Here is a 23,070-nt window from a genome sequence, read left to right as displayed (position 1 = left end):
CTAGGTGACCTTTCAAAGCTGTCAACAAAAATATATCCTTTAGAAATGTGAAAAGAATCATGTTCTTCTTTTTTCCTTTCTTTAAATATATGAGAAAGACAAAAATATATGAGGAGAAACAAAATGAACAAACTGGCATGTTTTATGAAAGATTTATATACAGTATTCATTTTGCTAACATAAGGGTAAGTGTAGAATTATAAACGTTTTCATCATAAACAAAATTAGATTGTCAGATCATATGCTCATTACTTAAAATCCCACAAATAAAAATTTGTTCATGGAAAAATAGAGATATTTTGAATACTAAAGTCCTTTATTCAACAACACAGAAATTTCACATAAACAACTTTACTGGGCAAATTGAATGTGATTTTTTTTAAGGTTTTTTTACAGTTTTGTACATGCCCCATAAGTAATTTTCTTTAATAAATACACTGTTTTCCAAAACTGCTTTTTTATAATTGCACAAGCATACATACACCTTACACAAATATCTATTAGAAAATTTAATAGATAACTGCACAGTTCAGAATAGGAGAACACTGTGAAAGGAGTACATTTTGTGGCCCATGTTCCTGAAATATCTCTGACTTCCTTGCAATTGTGAAAATAGAATCCCTCCTAACATAGCTGTCTTTCATTCACTAGGAATACAGATCTCAGTGTGAAACTGCCAAATTTAATAAAAACAAAATCTGAAACATTTAGCTGTTAGATGAGAACCAACTGTTTGATATCACTGTGAATCTAACCATGATCAAAGACCCACTACAGCTTTCTCCTAACATATTTGACCCTGAATGGTGTGTTCATTTAACTGCTTTCGTCTTCTCATTATTTGATTACAGATACTATCAGCTTAAAGACTTTAAATGTTTTAGTATTAATTGTGCAACTTTGCATGCCAACGGCTCTGAATGAAAGAAAAGGAATATTCCTTTCTTTTAGTGATTGCTTAATATTAATTCATAGGAAGCCCACCATCCCTTGCTCCCTATCCATGTGTTTAGAAGGAGGAAGTTGGGTGTTGAGAATCAAGCAACCAGGAGGCATTTTTATATACTCTTACACTGGAGAAAGGCTCTTTTTGTTTTTTTCTCCCAAGGATGGATACATTTCTGTATATATTCCTCCACTTGGACACAAGCGGGTAGAATCCATCAGAAAGCCATTTTAGTCTAAAGGCCTGGAAAGAGAGATTTCCATTATGGTGTTCTTGTGATGTTACTTAGTTAGGGTGCTGAGTGACAGCTGACAAGGAAATTGGTGCACTATGCACCAACATCCCAAGGATTTTCCATGTTCTCCCCAAATGCTGACAGAATATGGTATCTCTTCATCTACACTTAAAGAAAGCAAGACTCCAGTGTATGTAGTCCTCTCTTGCAAAGTTTTACTTGGCTTATCTGATATGTAATTTTTTAAGTTGTATAGTTTGCATGAACTATATTCTGATGGGTATATTCTGAATTTTCTTGGTATTGAATATGAAACACACAGTGAGGAATTTTTAAAAGTTACATTTCAATGGTATTTTAGAATCATGAAAATGTAAACCTTTAAATCACCCCCTTAGGGTTATAATGATATGCTTTATAAGTTCTCAGTACATCGACTTAGAGGGAAGAGAAGTAGAGTGAGGTCGAAAGAGTAATCTCTTTCGTCAACATCATCAACGAGAACTTTATACGCACCCTACATTATATAAATAGAGTTTTCCCAAAAACATAAAAAGGGTGATGTAAAAGAACAATATCAAGAATAAAAACATATAAGAGAATTAAAGAAAAGCTTCACTTTTCCATTTTAATAATCAACAGATTTTTCTTTCATTAAAAAATTGAATTGACATGTAAAACACCACATTTTACAATATACAGATTCATAAGTTCTTTAAGAAAACCAACCAACAAAAACACATCAAGACATGCAACACTAGCATGTATTTTAGACTCTCAGTACATTGCTTTGAGATCTTTATATGTTATTGTATGCCCAATTTAGCCTGAATAGAAAGAAGTTTGTTTCACTTCTGTGATAACAATCATCATTTTCCAAAAAGCAAAGCAAGCTTACCATTCAAGTGTGAAAGTAAGTTTTCACTTACTTGTAATTAGTTAGCAAACTGGTTAAAAAATAAGTAAAATAAAAATGGAACTAGAAAGAACTCATATAGCTCTCATTGTTCCCACAGCAGAAATAGAAATTCTAACTAGAAACCCTAAAAGGAATATACAGCAAGTAGAAAGCTATCTCGAAATTAATATACAGCACGTTTTAGTTTGTGATTATTTAATTCTCTTCTCTAAACATGGATAGGTGTAACACATAATGAATTCTCCTCAAAAAGGCGATTTGATCATAACTAGACCTTGGGTTCGTACTCTAGGCAAGTCAACTCATGACACTTGTTTTCACATTGGCATTTGTAACTTATCCACCCCTCCCTCTAGAACTTGCATGAAGTGCCCTTTCCACGTTTTTAAAAATCTCCTCTGTCAAATGACTTCCCATTCAAACCTACAAGATTTCTAAGATTTTGCAGCCCTTTTCATCACCCTTTCTCTTCTCAAGTTACTTTTCTTTGCATGATCCATTTTGCTAACATTTTTCAAAAGGCTAATGGATGTCGTAGGCTAAAATAACTGGCTAGTGGATAAAGAACAAAAAATGACAGTAACATGGCAACTTTAATACTCTGTGTTTTTGCTAAACTCTGTTTTATTGCTGAAGCTGAAAATAGTCTCTATGATCTGACAAAAAAAATAAATAAACTTCTTAGGTATCGTGTCATCACAAATAATATTTGTCCTCCTGAGACAGCCTTAGGAACCCTGACTTGCCATAAGATAACCAAATCCTACATGAAAAGGTGGCCGAGGACCTAGGAAGCATTACTCCTTTGTGTTTGGGGGCTGTTTGTATTTATGGAATTCCACAGACTGGGGCCCTGCCTTCTCAGGAACAACAACATCATAGAGTGACAAGACTGGAAATGGAAGCAATGGAACATTCCACTGAGGGCCTAGAGGAAGGCCACAGGTACAACTGGGAGGCTATGAGAAAGGAAGATAAAAAGATTAAAATGCTTCACATTTATGAATTCTTTTTAACTTAAAAATATACCTAGCCATGCCTCAATGCAGGAGGCCTTGATGGGTTCAAATTTTAAAACAAACCTACCCCTTTCGTATCATACATGGAATTAAAACATTTGGATACATTTTATTAAGTGTTTATTTTTCCTACGAAAACATAAGGCAAAAAATAAACAAACAAAAAGAATACATACAGCCAATGCTGGGCTGGTCAAAATATGTCAGTCATGGATTTCTCCCCCTAAGATATGATATTTTATCCTGTATCCTAGAAAACACTGTTTAAATTTTTTTTTTTATACAACTGATTCTGCAGGTTCCAACTACTCTGAGTACTCCGCCGTACAGTGCAACCCAAGACAAGTCAACTACACTAAGTATTTGGGAGGTATACCCTTCTGTACAGCTCGTTTGTAAGCAATGCAAGTGCATAACCACTACTCTAATATAGTGCTCAAAAGATTAATTGAAACTTTCATCACATCTCCCCCTCTTATCACAATACAACTGAAGGTCATTGCTGGATGCATCATAATCTTTTCGTCTTGTAAAACTTGGCATCAAGTCTCTACAGAAAGATGCATGGCAAAATGTGCCACTGCTGTTGCTGCTTCTAGAAACAACTGGCAAAAAATATTTAAAGCTAAAATTTATTGCTCCAGATTTAACTCGCAGAACCATACTGTTGTGTACAAACTGTTAATCTCCATAGATGCTCAGACGTGATTGTCTCCTTGTGTCTAAACACACAAAATACAAGCTGCTATCTGTACAGTTTACAGTACTGAAACACATATATTTGAAAATGAAGTATAGATATGTACTTTGCAAAGATACATGATTTTACAGCAGGGGTTTACCTAAACTTATTTTTTTTACAGCCACTTTCAAAATAGACAACAACTTCACTAGTATAGCTAAATTACATCAAAGAAAGAATCAGTGTTTGAAAGTAAATAGACTGGCCAATTCCCCAAGCTCCCAGATTATTTTTATATGTCTTTTTTTCCTTTTCTTTTCTTTCCTTTTTTTTTTTTTTGAAGAAACCCCTATACATAAAATGAAAATAATATCTGGATATTTTCTTCAGTGGTGGACTAAGCAGTTTCTTAAAACAAGACATTAGTCTGCCCTTCACTTCCAAATGCCTTGAAAATAAGATCTACTACTGCTTTAAAAGAACCATCGGAATGCTTCAGCGCTGGGAACAGGTGTTCTCTATAAAAAAAGAGCAAGAAAACAAGTTAAGCTTTCTTTCCATGCCAATGTAAAATTAGATTTTTCTCCTTTACACTTCAGCAATATTTTTAGTCAGCAAAACACAACATAATGACTTGTATATTCCAACATTTAATAAAAATATAAAAGTTCAATCTTAGACCATTACAAAAATTAGAATATTGAATTTAACGTTAATTTCCTGAATATAATGATTAGAACACATTGGTCTACAAAATAGAAGCAACACAGCCTAGAACATGGCTAGAAATCAGAATAAAGGGGAAGGTTCAAACTATTAATTGTAGGAAGCCAGCAAGTGTACTTAACATCTGTATCTGCTACATACACGTGCATCCTATATAAGGCTGATGTTTAGAATTCAGTGAAGTAATTTCCATTTTCTGGAGAATTTCTTTTATGACAGGACTACAATAAATATTACATCAATGTTACTTCTATCACTTAACAACTACTAATGCGAAACATTCCTGCATATAATCTAATCAGAACAGTTTTGACAAAATATATCACTATTTTAAAGTAAGTCTGCATTTTCACCAAATTAATGTCATATATATGTAACAAACTTATACTAACCAATGATACTCAACGGAACATAACTATCTTTTTGTACCATAAAAGTACTATAGTTTTCCAAAGCAGTAATAAGCTAGCACCCAAATATGAGCAATTCTTTTAACAAAAAGCTTATAGCTACTATGAGTTTTCTTGTTAAACAGTAGCTAAGTATTGAATTTTCCTCTCTATATTAACATTACAGCAATTCATCATGCCACTTTTTTTTTATAAATCATATTCACATGAGTACATATTAAAGGTACATCAGAAAAAAGCTAAGAGTAAATTTTCCTATAGGGGCAAAGGAAAGAGAGTTGATTTTATTCCTTAGACCAGTCCAACAAGCCTGTGTAGACTATGACTGCTGAGGATAAATATTTTGGAATGTTACCAAAATATTGAATGGGTATAGAACACACACACACACACACCCCAACACCCAAACGCAAGCACACATTCGCACATACCTGGTAAAGAGTATAAGAGCACTTGAATTTCATATCTCAGAAAATACATAAAAATTCCACTATAAACACCCTTCACTAATTGGGGTTAGCTTATATTTACTTTCTCACACATGACTTATCTGGTTGACACAGTCTTACTTTAGTAATGCCATCTAAAAATAAAAGTCTATTAAATGATTAAGATGCCAATTGACATTTAAATGTATAAACTAACTCTTCTGGAAAGCAGAGCTATTTTTCACCATCTGCACTAAAAATATATATTTTTAAAAATTGTCCTTACAGTCAACACAATAAATGTCAAAATGAATGTGTTAAGAACAAACTAATGTTATCTAATCCAAGTTTGCATACATATATATACAAAGATATTTAACTTGTGAAGTATTTTCTGAAAGCCCAAACAAAAAGGTCCATTGTTACCACTAAAACCATTCTTATCTTCTATTTTGCTCCTGACTCCTCATGGTTTCATCTGTTTTTCTTTTTTCCAGCTCACTAGGCACACCTGGATCCCCATCATTTGTTTGTTTGAGAAAAAACTCTTTACTGCTTTCTAAAATCAATTTTTGAATGATAAATGAAATAATTACATATGCTTATCACATTTACTTAATCATTATTAAAGGAATTATATGAAATAATAAGAAACATAATATATTCATTCAATATTCATGCTTTTCTCTCTCTCTCTCTCTCTCTCTCTCTCTCTTTCTCTCTCTCTCTCACACACACACACATGTGTACACACACACACTCATATAAGCAGTAAATGAAAACTTAGAAGCTTATACCAGATGCTAACTTGCTGCCCAATGCCAACTAAGAATAAATTTTATATAAGTATGCATACTTATATAAATGTAGTCATTTTTAACAAGATAAGTTAGATCCAAGCATATTTATGCAATTATAGACTCACATATGAAAAATAAACATGTGCATATATATTCATGTATATTCACATTTACATGTATAGTTTATGACAGAGATGCCAACTTACTTTCAGATGCCAACTGGAAACAAGATTGTAAGTATATACTTATGTAATTTTGTATCCTGATAAACATATATGTTTATGAGAGATAAACAGAAAAAATATATGGAGCATATTTTTTAAATAAGATGAACTCCTTATGTCTTAAATATATTTTGAAGTCTCTTTTCCAACTCTTTGCTGTTCCTGTGTCTCTTTCCACTACTCAATGTCATTTGCAATATTTAGAAAAACCAAGCGTTACAAAATGCCACCTGAGATCTAAGGTCATTGTAGTAAGGAAAAAGATAAGCATCTTTCAATGCTTGTTAGTACAAAAATTAATTAAATAATGCAAATATGAGAAAAGAAAGAGCTGGTTTTCTATATGAAAAGGTTCTGCTACAAAATAGCTCTGTGGTGTTTACATGTTACTGTGCATACACTGAGACCGGTATGTATCTCCATATACGTATAAGGATGTGGACAATTCACTACTCCTGGGGAAGGAAGATAAGCAAGGAAGCATCTCTTAAAAATGACATCTCTCTTATATTAAGATCTTTGAGGTCATGGAGCCTAAAAAATGATTTTTAGGGTAATCACCTAAAATGTGTGAGAAAACTTAGGAAAACCACTGGCACATCAATTAGAACAAATTATCGAGGCATTCACCAGAAAGTTGAAGTGTCCCCTCTCTAACAGTTTTACTTCAGGGTTAAAAAAGTAACAAAGCTTGGTAGCGTCCCGTAGGCCAAACAAAATGCACGATGCATATCCAATCTCCTTCCATTTTCAGTGGGCTCACCGGAAATTTACTTTAGGCCTGGACTGAATTCAGGATGGATGAAGCAATACTGATTCTGCAGGTAAAATACTGGGTTCAATTACAGGGTTTTGATTAAGTCTGTACTAATTTGGGGACGTATCTTCTCAAATTTTGTCGTCTAATGAGAGCATCTTTGTAAGAGGACTTCTCTTTTAAATGGCACAGGAGCTCTGAGCACCAATGTGGGGGATTACACACCCTGACCCCTCTTCCTTTGGGTTGTATAAATTCAGGAGCCCCAGCTGGGGAATCACACTCTTGATGAGATTACAGTGACATTCTGGATCTCAGTGATGCTTGCAGGAAATCGTTATCCTGAGTGACAGGACAGCCAGATTCCCCCAGAAGAGAAGGGGGTGGGGATGAGAAGGATAGGATTGAGCTGATCAGCATTGTTTAAGGCAGCCCTCACTGCTCATGCCTGCACCAACGCTGACGAAGAGCAGTCTTGCTCTTAGGAGATGGGGAGAAATCTGCAACCCCAATTTTCCTTTGGGTATTGCTGTAAAGCATGGTGTTCCAGAGAAGTCATCCCTATATGAGCCAGATATGAAACAACTTTCAAGCTTAAAGGAATAGCTTCTGTTTCTCTCCTAAATAACTTTAACAAGCGAGCGTATTTTCCTTGACCAGAAGAGCACTATAATCCAAGCCCAAGTACATTTTACACTTACTTTTCAAAATATGAATACATATTACTATGTCTCTGGAAGAAATGCATTTCAGTTTGATTTTCATTAAACCAGCAATGAAGAAATAATTACACAACACAAAATAAATAAAAGATTCCCAAAAGCTGCCACCTTAAGAATTAAACCTAACTTTCTCTTTTTTGGTGCTTGCTAAGCAGTCACGTGGACTATGTGGCATCTTCAGGGTGATCAGGCTCTACCCACTCTTGTTAAAATATATCAGATCTGATAAAAACTCACCTCCTAAACACTGAAATGGACCATCTATAACCCTGTACATATGGAGTTACATGGGATTGGCAATTCATCTCTCTCTACAATATATAAAATATAGCAGTATTCAGGATGCAGTAAAACTAATTATTTTAAATGTGCTAGACATGAGTTTCCGAAGAGTAACTTAACGACAACTCAATGCTAAATTTTACTTCAGAATACATGTTATACATTGAGGTGATAATGATGACCTTAGCAAATTCTGTAACTAAAGTTAAATATCTGTCCAATATTTACTCATACACTTTCTAATCCAAAAATCTCAGTGATTTGCCTAAGCCTTCAGAACTCTACTGTGAAATGGGATGGCTCTAATGCAGTGATTTTCAAGCTGGAGTCAGTATTTTGGGGTACCATTATTCTTACACTAAACAAAAAACAATTTCCTCCACTCCCATTTATTATTAAAGAAACATTAAGTCATCCAATCATTTCCTGAATCCCACATAATGATGCTTTTTCCAACCAAATGCAAAGCAATTTCAAGCCTCTTATAAAGTCTTTTGAAATACTGTTTTCACCACTGTGAGAAGTCCCACTGTAAGTTTTTGGACTCCTGGGCACTGAAGTCCTTGAAATTGGAAACCCCCACTGAATTTGATTTACCTCTTCACACTAGAACTTGAAAAACTTAATGAACCACTGAATTTTGCAACAGAAAGTATGTGAATAAATATGACAAAAGATAATAGTAAGTCGCTAGTTTGCCTTTAGATACTTGATTATATTTTGTTTTGTCTTCTTTTTATACTTTTCAACCATTGGGGTGTTTTAGATGAACAAAAGGAAAAGGGTTCCTGATGGCAAAAAAAAAAAAAAAGTACTTTTTACCATGATTTGATTCACAAAGAATGCTAAAATATCAAGTTATATAGGTTAACTTTTTTACTGACAATATTTCAAAACTTATTAATGGAAAATTGAATTGTATATAAATGGAAATGGAAAATAGTATATAGACTATTATGAATGTGACTACACACACATGCACATAATACAAATCTTTGGATAATTAGTTAGTTTAAAATGACACCTAGCAAATGTTAGAGACACCCCAGAATGTTTTTAGCAGAAATATTTTTCTATATTCTATTTATAAATAACATTTTAAAAATCATAGTCCAGCAATTATAATAGAATTATTAGCAAGTAGAGGTACAGCATACGTAAGTCTGAGAGAAAAATTATCTTACGATAAATGATAATCTCATAGTCCAAGAATTATAAAAAAAACTTTATATTTTAATAATACCTTAATTTAAAAATACATGGCTTGATGTAAATATGCACTGATTTCACTTTTTAAGTTATATCTAACTTACTTTTTCCTCAGGTCCTGCTGTAATACATACTCGTATGTATCATATATGTCATGTATACACACACACACACGTTAACTTTTCTCATAATTCATTTTTATTTATCTTATAAACTGTATAAGGCTTTGGTATACTCACATCTGATTTTGGCTATTACCCAGAGTAAACTAAAAACACCTATCAATAAGGGAAGTTGTGACTTTGTGAGGGATGAAAAGTATAACTGTTGCATTGTTTTGTACACCTATAACTATTAATAAAAAAATAAAATAAAAAAAGCACCTATCAGAATTACCACTTGTTAGAATATTAGACCCCTCTTTAAAAGGAGAAAAGCACCAAATAAGTAACTGAATAATTTTATGACCCAATTTTTTGTAGGCCTAAAATAATGATGATAGGGAGCATTTTACTGTTTTGGTTTCCAAATTGACATTTGTAGCCAGGATTTCTCTGATTCATGGTAGGGAACTAGAGAAGTCTTTTTCATTAGAATGGGCTGAGGGCTCCTGCTACTTCTGTCTTGAACATAAGCAGGCACTTCGTCTTCCTCCCCCTCCTACACAAACACCACCAACCTCACCATCACCACTGAGATGGCAGGATTTTAGACTGTGATAGAAAGACTTTCGAAGGTAAGCCTGGCTAACTTCTGTAAATGAAAGATGAGTGTATATATTACATTGTGAAGGTACTAAGTCAAGTCAATATGGTAGAGCCAGCTAGGGAAACAATGGTCCAAAGGGGAATTTGTGTACGGGGTGGAAGAACAGGAAGGCAAGTAACAGCTTAACATCACGATTTACAGTGGTGAAGCAGTGACCAGAAAAGGCACCCATTTTTGCCTCTAGTATCTAATGTATAATAACTGCTTTATTTAGGCAATTCTCTTGATTAATGCCATATATTATTATATTTCAATTAATTTTGGTAAAACACTTCAAACCGCATCATCCCAACAAATAAGTAAATTTACTGGACTAGAAATAGATAGTTTAGTGACTTAAATGTTCTTTAACATATAAAAATAAATTATAATGGGATGGTGGGTGCCAGCAGAAAGAGGAAAACTTTTCTACAAATTAAAAAAAAATTTGATCTGCAAATTAAAAGTGCTGTTTTTGAAAAATTGCTTTATATAGTATTTTTAACCTTATATATAAGAAGGAGTTTGAAAGGAAATTAAAATTGAGATTTAAAAAGCAAAAATTAGGTGAATAAAATCAATAGTATACTGTCAAGAATTAATAAAGTATTTAAAGTTCATTTTATTTATATGTTTATGTCATTTATGAATATATATATACACACAAATATAGATGATTATTATTATAAATCTGAAAACACACACATACATACACTCACTGTAGAGACAAAAGTTAAATAATTCTATCTCCCCTCAAAGGTATTAGTAAATTCCTGCTGAAAGCACCAATACCTTTAGATGAGATCATTGCTAATCAACTATTGAAAACTATCAGCATTCTTTTCATGACCAAGTTGTTGGACAATTTCGAAATTGAAGGTCAATTCTAAAGCAAACAGTGAACTTTCTTGTTCTTTTATAGAAAAGAAGAAAAATATTCATGTAAAATGTGAGGAAATGGGAGGTAACTGAAAAATATGTTAAGATGTGATTTTTAAAACCATGAGAGCAAATAAAATATAATAGTTACACTAACCTCTATAAAAGCAATTCAAATTATGGTGCTTCTCCTTGATTACTATAGATCTGAGAATTTAAGAAATATTCATTTTTCTTATATGATAGAAAAAGTAAAAATAAGTTTAACATATTTTTTTCTATTAAGCTAAATTAAGAGAATACAAAATAAAGTCAAATTTTGGATGTAGTCATTGAACTTCATTTTGTTCAGAATCATCTATGACGAAAGTCCAACCACTGAGATAGGTCTAGCCTAGAAACCAAAGCATTTTTTATGTCCACGAATTACTTAGAAGAATTTAGAGAAAATTTCAAACATTTAGTCAATTAGATATTATCACAATAATGTACTTGGTTAAAACTATACTTCTGAAAATAATATGTAGCTTTTGGAGTATTTTGTTTTTAAACAAATGTTTAATAACTGTAGTTGCCATCTGAATGAATGTTAAAATTCATAATCATTCTGCCTTTCAGTCTTTCTCCTTAATTTTCCTTTTAAATAATAAAAGGTATACAGTCAAAATTATTAGAATTTAATTTTATCAAATTATTATATGTTACTCTTTAGAAGTATAATCTGGGTAATCTCCCTCATTGAGAGGATATGCACTCGTAAGAATTCTCTACAACCACCACGTCAGCAAGACCTAAAGTATTTAGATTCAAATTTCTCCTCAGGGAATTTTCATGAACTACTTTTTCTATAAGTATCATGTGCTCCATCTTTTTGCAAACATACTCATTTTCACATCGTTAACTAGCAAAGTAAACTAATAAGCCTAACTTTTGCTCAGGCATAGGATTTATAAAATGTAGCGATTAATATTCTTTTTGTCATTTTTTTGGAGTAGTTTTCATATGTGAAATTCTGTCTTTTCCAGGAAGTTCTCCTTATAATCTTTAAAAATTATATTAGATTTGAACAATTAGCTGTTTATGAATGCTGGGTAGCCTCTATCTCCCTAAATGCCATCAATAATTTTGAGCACTAGTTTTCTCATCTTGGCCTTTCTATGTTTCTAATTGCAGGCTTGAAAGAATTACTCTTAAAAAACAAAAATTAGAAGGAAAACAAACTAGTTAGTTTCCCTGAAACTATTTTTTTCCAGTATGGTAAATTGAAAGAAACAATGCTAAGTGCTTCTAGTGAGTCTAAATCCAGATTTATGGCATCTTTCCAAAAACGTTGAGATATTAACTATTTCCACTAATTTCGTATTTAAACCAGACTCAAGAAGATGACCTTGAGCATGATAATCCTTTCTGCCAACAGGCTCCTTTCTGATTTCCCTTTAATCTGTACAACTACAGTCAGCCTGCCTCCCCTCTCTTCTTCCCTCCCCTTCCCTTTCTTCTTTTTTTCCTTCCTTTGCTCAGTATGGCCCTGTCTCTAATTCAGGTCAAACAAGGGTTTCCAGTACTCTGTAAACTATGTTTGAAATAACAAGTCATACTGTAGATTCTCAGTATGCCCAAAATGTTTAAGGCAAGTTTTCTTTTTATTTATTTATTTTTATGCCTTGAAAAATTCTGGAATACTAACAGAAAACAATACTACACCACGTAACTGCATAAGGTAGCCAGGTAGAGATCATAGATGGCAGTTCCTGTTTCTTATCTAGATCTGGGGAAGAATTAAGCCAAGGATGAATCAATGAATCTCACGACTTTTAAACAGGTGTGAGATGCTTCCAAAGTTTTTTCTAAAATTTCAATTATATCCTTTTAAATGTGTCCATTTCTTAGACTGAGAATTAAGATTATAAGTGGGAAACTAAGTATCTTGGATGAAATAAGATATAGAGTTAGGGAACGACATGGGTATTGAAAAAAGGCAGTTGGGCATAAAGAAGAGTTTGAGTTCCTTAAGCTGGGTTATGTGCGCATGGGTGTGCCTGTGCACAAGCACATGTGTGCGCATGTGTGTGTGTGTGCGTGTGTGTGTGTGTGTTCACAGCACTTACTACAAGTCTTAGAAAATAACAGTCCCTATCTAAAGATTTGTTGAGTTGAATTGATCAATGGTTTACCATGTGTATTCATGATACACAGACCTGTCTAGGAGAAGACACATTACTTATAGAAACGCATTTAAATTTTACGCTTTATCTCGTTAACATTGTTCCATTCACAAATATAATTTCTTTCCTCACTACAGACTTGTTCGATAGTGTTGTTGCTGTCACTAAACTATTGTTACTCAAACGTCTTTGACTGCAACCAACAGTTAGAAGCACATTTGACACAGCAGCCTAGTATGTGCCTACATATACATTTATGCATGCATACATAACTGACACAGAAGGTTAACAATATGTACTCTTACTAGATGTGTTACATTCATATGTTTTCGTTCCACTCTATTCAACTTTCTAAAACTCCTGCTGGTGAGCCAACACATTGGTTACATGGGCCACTAATGTGCTATCATTTTGAGTTTGAAAAACACAGCTCCATGCCACACAAATAACATATTTATGTGAAGAGACTCACCCAAGGAAAATCCCAAACCATTCCACTTCCTAATGAATTTAACTCTCTATATAGCAGCCTTACATATAAAATCCCATATATATTTCCTTTGGGATAAAAACATTCTCCTGTGCTCTATTTTTTCATGAATGAACGTTAGAGCAAACTAAGTATTTAATGTTTACTAACAGATTCCACATTTTCTCACTTCCCACCCATCTACATGCAACTGAGAATGTTATCTCTCTTCCTTATTCTTGACTCCATTAAAATCATCTCGTTGAACCTATAAACAAGAACATTTCCCAGCGAGAAGTCTTTTCCCAGTGCAAGTTATTTTTCTGGCACTGATTCAGCATCACTCAGAATCATCATTTCCACACAATTAAACTTATGTGGTCTATTATTCTTTTAAAAATGTATTTCATCTCTTTATTATGTAAAGTTTTGGAGAAAGCATATCTTCTCCAGAAATTGCCAGATTTGCTGAAATACACAGAAATGCCCGTGACTCTTCTTCATCTATAAACATATATCCTTTTCTCATCCTACTACTTGATCTCTATCCTTTTGATACCACCAATCATCCAGGATTTTTTTAAAGTCCTTGAGCAAGAAACAGCACTTTCAGCACAATTTTTCCCATACTCCAACACTTTCTTCACGGTCTCAAGAAAGTTTTGGAAATACGAATTCAGATATTTGGATGCAAGTGAGACCCAAATGGGATATTTTCCACCCATCTTGGAAGTATTCTCTTTTAGTTACACTTTGGAATTCTTCTACTAAATGTTTCAAAGGGATGAGCAAAAATAACAATATCAGCTAGAGCACACTCTGTTTTTTCTTGTCTCGAATTCAGCTGCCACTCCACTGAACTAGAGCCTCAGCTCTGACTCCCAAACCAAATGTACTGAGTCCAGTCATGAACGATCTTCCTTGTTTTTATAGTTCCCACTCTTTGCAAAACTTCCATAGCTGCAGAAGCAGAGCAGACATCCATGTCCTGTCTTGACAAAGCTCCTTCCAGATACTACTGCCTTGCTTCCTGGCTTGAATAGCCTCTCCCCTTTGTTGTTAATGCTGTCTTGGTTAGTATCCCTAATCTTTCAAGGCTTATCACTGTTTTCTCCCAGAAAACCACCAGCTGTTTCTATTATCGCTCACTGACTCACTTCATAAGTACTCTCTTCTTATTAAAAAGGAAAGCTCTGCACTCATTTCACTATTTCAAAATGTATGTCCACCTGTTTGATACATACACACACACACACACACACACACACACATCTTCCAAAACAAAAGTAACTCTACAGTATTCCAGTATTTGTTAAATATGTTCTCCAACTAGAATTCATGATAAGCAAGCATTTAACCATGTATTCCTTACAATGGTTTTCTCAATCTCACAATTCACATTTAGAATAATTCCTTGTGTCTATCCAAATAAAGAAAATAGTAACCAAATGAAGGTACTAAGTTAGTAAAGTCACACACACACACAATTAAAAGATAAATGAACGGTGCTGGTGTGCCTTTGATGGAGAAAGAGGGAGAACATTAAATTCTCTAAACCAGCGGTTCTCAACCTGTGGGTCGTGACCCGTTTGGGGGTCGAACGACCCTTTCACAGGGGTCGCCTAAGACCATCGGAAAACAAAAAGATATTTACATTATGATTCATAACAGTAGCAAAATTACAGTTATAGAGTAGCAACGAAAATAATTTTATGGTTGGGGGTCACCACAACATGAGGAACTGTATCAAGGGGTCGCGGCATTAGGAGGGTTGAGAGCCGCTGATCTAAACTGACTGACTCTTGTAGGTAATTTGAGCAGTTTTCCCCAGCATTTGACAGGTATAAACACAGGGAAACTTGTTTAGCGGGTTTACCTCTTTCAAGTGAAATCAAGCCAGGCTTTTGGTGAACTGGATGATTAAAAGAAATGTTTAGAAAATGCAAGCCACAAAATAGTCTAGCTGGGCTTTAATTTCTGAAAGTAGTAAGTAACCTGTTGGTCCAATGAACTAGCTCTAAATAGAATTTTCTCCTACTCTACTTTTTATTTATGACTTTAAAATAGGTACGAGAAGTTACATAGCATCTTTCAGTATGCAAGAAAACATTAACCTACATACAATATTAAGGGGGGAGGAGGGTACTAGATGAGGGTAAAGGGGATCAAATACATGGTGATGGAAGGAGAACTGACTCTGGGTGGTGAACACACAATGTGATATATAGATGATGTATTACAGAGTTGTACACCTGAAATCTATGTCCTTTTGGTAACAATTGTCACCCCAATAAACTTTAATAAAAAACAAAGCTGTAAGGTAGGTTGATATTAACCCCATCTTATAGATGAGGAAATAAAGTCATAGAAGTTTTGCTGATGTATTTAACATTGTTTAAGTGGCAACTTGCTTGATACTAGTGGAGTCTCTTCCAAAACCTATTGTCTAAATGTGGCCATGAGGCCCCAATGTAACAATTTAATTATAAAAGAAAGAAAAAGCCAAGAAACTAGTAGTCTATTTTCTGATTGTAACTTATATTTGGTTTATATCAGCCAAAGAAATACATCTTTAATATTAGTTCTTTGAAAAATTAATTATTGGCTTTGCCATTTTAAGTAAGAAATGTAATGTGAAAATAGATGAGTTAAATATCAAGAAAGAGAAAAACAGAAAAAAAAATTTAACATGCTTCCTCTCATACCTGGCTACGGATTCTTCTGCTCTTAAAATAAATTAAGAGAAAGCCCTGAAGTTTCACTGAGCAAAAATATTTCTCATAATGTTTTAGAGTAGAAGTTAACAAGCCTGCTGGGATCCTTTTAGCCCCTGCAGAGCTAAGTCTTCAACATTATTAAATGGCTGTCGCATCTGAAGTATGGTGCAACATAACTCAATAAACAACAGAAAACATATGATGCTGAATGCAGGGAGGCTTTTGGATTACCCTGCGGAATAATTCAATTTCGGGACAGGTGTTTGCATGTGATGGAACAAGATATGACTGAAGGATAAAACCACCCGTGTGCCCCCTCCCCCAAGATTTTGAAACTCCTAAGGATAATAGCATAATGCTAGATGAAAAACTATGTTAAGAAGGAGCAGGAGCACAAGTGAAGGAACAAAATTATGCAGGCACAAAATCTTCAAAATGTCCATGAATTACAAAAACTTGCTTAAAAACAAGTTTTTAAAAAAAGTAATATTTTCTAGAGTGCTTTACTTCCCCAGCCAAGAGCATCTGACATTCTAATCAGTGACTGAAAATCACACTTAGAAAAATGAAAGATTTTTAGTATTACTTCAGGTTCCTTTTTGCTTTTTAAAAACTAATCTAAAAATAAGAGCAAAGCTAAAAGATAAGTAGTCCTTTCTCCAATTGGTATATTTACATGGGCCCTTCAATAAATCTTGAACTTAAACTATTAATTAGATGTTTTATATGATTAATACATGAGTGTAATTTTTTTTGTATAATGTGAGTAAAAATAAATGTCAGAAATGGAAACAAATATACTCTTGCGAAATTTATTGGATAGTAGGGTGTTTTGTTATGCTTAAAAAGTGAATTGTTTTCTGGTAAAATTGAACTACATATTCAGACAATCTGACCAATTGAGGTTGCACAGTAAGTTCTCAGAGCACCAACTACTTTAGAAGTGTTTCATGAAACACACTGCAACCTATTTCTGAGGAATACTCATATAGTTTTATGTTTTACTTTTGATTCCAGAAACAATATTCTACCACTGTTTCCAGGGTTACCCCAACATAGACCTTCAGTCTCAAGCCCATTAAACCAGAGCAAATATGGATGAAATGCCCACCCTTTTTGCACACCTTCCAACTTTTAGTCTTACAGACTGGTTTTATTAAATTGTTCTGTATTTATCAGCCTGCAACACAAACTATAAAAAAACTCTTAACTATTCACCCAGGAAAACAGTGGCTAAGATTAACCAAAATATGCAGCAATATAGTAATCAATTTATTAAAACGTTTTAAAATCACGTACCTTTTATTTCCCTCATCATGTCTGTTTCCATTCTTTTTGAAAATATCCAAATATTTTTATCAAATTAAATTGAAGTCTAAAGTTTGTTGTTGTTTGATTTACTCTGATTAGCTTTCTAATTGTTTACTTGTATTTTGTTTGATGATGATTGAATTTTGAACATTCTAATAGGACAATTTACAAATGAATTTTAATTGCCTTTTTTTTTCTTCACTATTCCTAACTGCATTCCAAAAGATTGCTCATAATTTACATGATATCTGGATGGGTTGGGGGTATTATTTTCATTTAGGAATTATTAAAAATGTATGGTTCTTTCAAAAACAACTTTGACTACCTCGTAATAAATTTGGTGAAGTAAAGAGAAATTCATTACACTTGTATTATAGTCTGATACTTTGGCTACAAATCTATTTTGTGACTTTCAGTCATAGCTGAACTTTTCCATGCTTTTCTCTTTTCACTTAAGAAATCCAGTATCTTTTTCCTACATTATTTCTTTATTACATTCTAGTGTTAATATCCTATCATTTTGTTTCAATTCATTGAAAAATTTCATCTTTTCCTTTGATAGTTATATTCTTGCATTTTGAGATTAAAACAAAAATTTATATTTTTACGCCAGCATGCTTTTGATTCTTGAAACTGAAAATTGAAAATTCATTTTTAAATTATGATCTAAAATGACAAACTAGATGTTTCGATTTAAGATATAAAACGTGTATTTTACCTATAAACTTCAAAAACTTATCCCATGTTCAATTATTGACTGGTTTCATTATTTAACTACAGAGACTAAGAGTGACACACCTATTTTATGTATGATCTACAAATGAATTTCTTCAGGGAGCAGGTGCTTTCTTCCTGCACAAATTGCAGACAACACTTTGTCCAGAATTTTATAATTGCCATTTGTGTGGTTGGGGCTCACAGAACTTAACAGCACATATATGCAATGTATCCCCCTCCCCTAAAACACTCTTCTAAATCAAGTGATCAAGTTTGGGGCAATATCTGGATGTTTTCCACCAAACCCCTTAGAAGTTCAACCTAACTTGTGGAAAATCATTGTTGGTCTGTACATTCAGCAGATACATTTTAAAGAGAGAAAAGAAAAGAAGGAGAATGGAATTGTCCTTATTCCTGACTTTCCAGTTTCTCAGTCTTTTCACTCTAATGTGTCCCTTTCAAGTCCCTCCCCCAGTGCAGGGAAAGCTGGGGTGGTGGCAGTGTGTAGCAGAGCGCCAAGAATGGGGGCAGGGAAACCTCCTGAGGCGCTGCTTACTAATGTAATTCCATAAATCAGCTAATGGGAGAGAAACCAGATCTGTGTGGTCTCTAATGCTGTCCCACAGAGATCAATCATGTCACCTGAACAATGTTCACGGCCTAAGAGGCTGGGGTTGCCCTCGGGACAATTTTATCCCTAGAGCCATATCAAGTTGGGATATTTTAAAAAGTTAGATCTTAGCATCAGAAGTGGAACTGCTGTGAATAGAAAATCTGAAGGATTACCTTTTTATGAGACAAAGTGCTATTATGTAATTTATTATCATAATATATAACCACATTTCTTTAAAATATCTGAGAATTTAATATTGATCATTTAGGATACAAATTTTTAAGATAAGCTTTGTCACATATGGGGCATACAGCATTTGTAATAACTGCTTTGAATAACTAGTGATGATCTTTTGAATATAGTAATTGACAAAATGAACAGTGTTATATGCAAATATACAGTGTACAGTATCATAGAAAATTTAAATTAGTTTTATGTGCATTATCTTATGGAATATTATTAGGGGCTGATTTTAGAGACAAATTTCTAAGCCATGAAGATGTTCTTAAAATGAGACTAAGGAGAAACTGTGGAAATAAGTAAAGCAGTTTTAAAAGGAATGCTAGTGGGAAGGCTTTAAAGAAAACATGGGCAGGAATCCCAACACATCCATGTGAGTGAGTCTTAATTTCAGTTAACTCACCCTGAAAATCTGATTATGCCTCCAACCTTTGGGATGAGAATAAGTCAAAGAAAAGAAGGACACATGAGGTGTGATGTGATAAATAAGAATATAAGTAATGGTTAGGATCCAGGTATTAATCAGTGTCCATAATTTAAAGCTAACAGATAGTAGCTACTGAACTTACCCCTGAAATCCACAGGTATATCCATAATGAATCCCCAAATTACTATGCTCAGTTAGGGCATCAATCCAATCTTTAAAACATCTCCACAGATGATGATAATTTAGGAACCAAATTAGAGGGAAGCACGTCAGCAGGGGGGCTTTTCACTAACCCACAACCACTGCTCCAGCTTTGGTTCTGTCATGTAAACCCTGTCACTGGGACATGCGGCCAGCTGGTTTCCTACAACCATAACTGTGTGGTTACACATGTGCTTAAGGCAGTCATGCTGCCACTGCCTTTTAAAAATGACCTAGATAGAACTTTAGTCAATTACACACACACACACACACACACACACACACACACACACACACTTATTTTTCTTTCTTTCCATCAAAAAGCATTCCACTAATAATCTTAGCCTTCAACTACACCCCATTCTTTGGTAGGAAGGGTATGTACTTAGTTAGGAAAACATCTTGAGAGAGCTCTACAAACAAAAATTTGTATCCCTGTCATTCACACCCCATCTTCTGAAGAGCCACAGAACTTTTGCGCACCTGGATTTTAAAAAAGGAGAGAAAGCAATGCTATGGAATCATGTGATGGAAATGCCCAAGGAATGTAAACATCACAAGTTTGTGGGGAAGCTATCAAAAGGAAGATGTAACGAAATTTATGAAATTTGCTTAGAGGGACAAATCAGCAGAAAACCTATTGGTATTCCCATTAAGCTCCTTCAGAGTGGTCATTCACAAAATAAATCAGAATTATTCATTGGCCCTATCCACTACATACCCTAAATTGGGATGCACGCAGTGCCATGGGTCTAGCTAAAGATGAGGCCTACTAGCAACACCAAATCTATAATTCTTGATACTATAGTTCTAGAGGAAAAATAAAAGCCATGTGATTCTTATTAACTGGGTATTAACAGAAAATTTTCATATGGGCCTTAGAGACCTAGAGAAGTTACAGTAAATTAACCCATAAAAGAGAATTTAAAAGCTAAAAACTAATTTTTGCTACCTAAGAAAATACATGGACCTATATTTTTTAAATTACTATTATCTTTGCTTAAGCACAGTTGCCAAATGAAATGTAATACCCACCCACGCTGAGTAAAATCAAACTTTTGACAAAGAGATGAGTTATTTTATAGAGGATTAAATGCAATATTTTGACAAAACTGATCACAATCAATAATGTTACCAATACATACTGATTTGTTTTGAATCTCAAAGTGCTATATGCTTTAATTTATATTAGAACTTTTAAAAAATATCTGTATCTTATTTGTGTTCAAATCTGCAACAGGGATCTTTAACTCTTCTCTTTTATTCTTTTAAAGACCAGCCCTTCATGGTGAAAACTCATTTAAGCAGTGCTCACATTTTTTTTTAAAGAATGTGGAGGTGCCTCTCTGATAAGTTGTGGCAACCACTCTTACCCTACAATCCAGCCCTCAGAATACTCACTCCCCAAAGGCTAAATCCACCACCCATGTTCTCATGTACATATGAACATCTAACCATCTACTCTGTAAATTTTATCAGTGGGCTAAATATGATTACTTGTCCATATCTCTTTGCTAAAAATACCATCAAAACCATTTACCTGTGATTTTCCCTTTTTGTTTTGATCATATGAAATTTCCATTATGAAATTCCCACCAAACACATCAATCTTTATATTTACCATAATTAAATGCCTAATTTAACGATCACTTTAGTGAGAATCTGTACATTGTCTGTTTTAAGGACATATAGGGAAAAGAAACTATTATTGACCACCTAGGGTATCAACCAAAACTGTGCTTGGTGTATGTAACAATTTTGTAACCACAAAAATGGTTACTTTGTCAAACGCAGAGCCCAAAGCACATTGTTTTTGGCAACTGAGTTTTAGGTATCATTTGTTTCTGAAACTATGTAAAACCATGTTTAAATAAAATTACCATTACCTGCCCCAAATGAACTAATTGGATCCCTTTATTCTAACTCAGTATCTCCTTAAAAATTGCAGGTGGTAGTCAGCTTTCTATACTATCTCTGCTTTCTCAAAAAATTACCACATATGCAGAAAATAAAACGGGAAACAAAAACATTTTGTGATGGTGAGGAGAAAAAACTATTATAGAAAGGGGTAGAAAATCCCTTTTGAACCCCTGTACTCCAGCTTCAATGATTGTGTGTGTGTGTGTGTGTGTGTGTGTGTGTTTTAATGGGAACATAGCCTTGTGTGCCACAAACTGTGTACTCACTGTTATAATTGGACCACTGGTAAGTCTCTCTTAGCTAATAAAATTATATAGGATGTGATGTGTGCAATCCTTTGGGTAGAGATGCTTTTAAAAATAATAAGGGGGAGAGGGCATTTGAAACCACCAAGGGAAATTTCTGACCACACTGAATGTGAAAGTTCTGATTTTTCAAACCAATTACATTAGTTTTCCCTCAGAGATAAAAAGGAGGGGCGCCCTCCCCATCTGGAGGGCGGTTCCAGCGAAGTGCAGCTGGGGAGGGTGGTGGGGAGGCTGTGCCCTCCACACACCACCGACACCGGTATCTTACAACCCGAATGAAGCTTCAGGAAAGGGGCACTGCATCTTGAAGCCAGACCAGAAGCCCTGAAGGGAAGAGGAGAGGGGGGTGAGAAGGGAGGGGGGAGACTGGGAAACAAGAAATCATCTCCTCTGACCTCTAGCGAAGTGCCAGGTTTTTTCTTTAGCTCTTCACATTTTCTAAATTTGCAGATCTGGTGTCCCGTTTTGCGGTTCCTGCAACTGCTGCAGACGCCACAGTTGATGAGCCTCTTGCAGGGCACGCAGACCCCACACCTTTTCCTCTTCTTCTTGGCCGGGTTGGCTCCGCCAGCTCCCCCTGAGGAGGACGAGGAGGAGGAGGAATGATTCTGCGGGCAGTCTGCCAGATTGGCAATTTGAAACGCACTGTCTGTGACGGCTGCTGAGGCTGCTGCGGGGGAGTGAAGGGCTGTCATGACGATGACCCCTGGAGGTAATGAGATGCCCCCTAAAGCCGGGATAGCGGAAAAAGTCCCCACGCGCTCGGGGAGATTCATTATCTCTGCTTCAGCAGCGCCGCATTTGAGCTTGTTCATGCATTCCCCCGCCAAAGGTCTGCAGTGTTCAGGGGATAAGGTGGAGAGGAAATTAGTATTTGCCATTTGCAACGACGGCTCTGGCGGGCAGCCAGCTTTCCCCAGCCTCTGGGAGTCGTTTCGGTGGTGCATGCCGGTCCTGCCGCCGCCGCCGCCGCCGCCGCCACCGCCGCCGCCGCCAC

At 34.8% G+C, this 23,070-nt stretch overlaps 1 protein-coding gene across 1 annotated transcript in view; it reads right to left on the bottom strand.

Moving 5' to 3' along the window:
- Positions 1 to 295: 295 nt before the first annotated feature.
- The window catches only part of CXXC4 (CXXC finger protein 4), a 23,349-nt gene continuing 574 nt past the window's right edge, over positions 296 to 23,070 (bottom strand). The window contains exons 2-3 of the mRNA XM_019627203.1: positions 22,469 to 23,068; positions 296 to 4,319 (exon numbers count right to left, since the gene is read on the bottom strand). Coding sequence (XP_019482748.1) covers positions 4,275 to 4,319; positions 22,469 to 23,068 — 645 coding nt within the window. The 3' untranslated portion in view covers positions 296 to 4,274. The remainder of the gene's footprint in view (positions 4,320 to 22,468; positions 23,069 to 23,070) is intronic.

Source organism: Hipposideros armiger, unplaced genomic scaffold (assembly GCF_001890085.2).
Source record: "Hipposideros armiger isolate ML-2016 unplaced genomic scaffold, ASM189008v1 scaffold_722, whole genome shotgun sequence".
NCBI lineage: Eukaryota > Metazoa > Chordata > Mammalia > Chiroptera > Hipposideridae > Hipposideros > Hipposideros armiger.
Note: the sequence above shows the minus strand (reverse complement) of the source record. Positions and strands in the feature narration are given on the sequence as shown.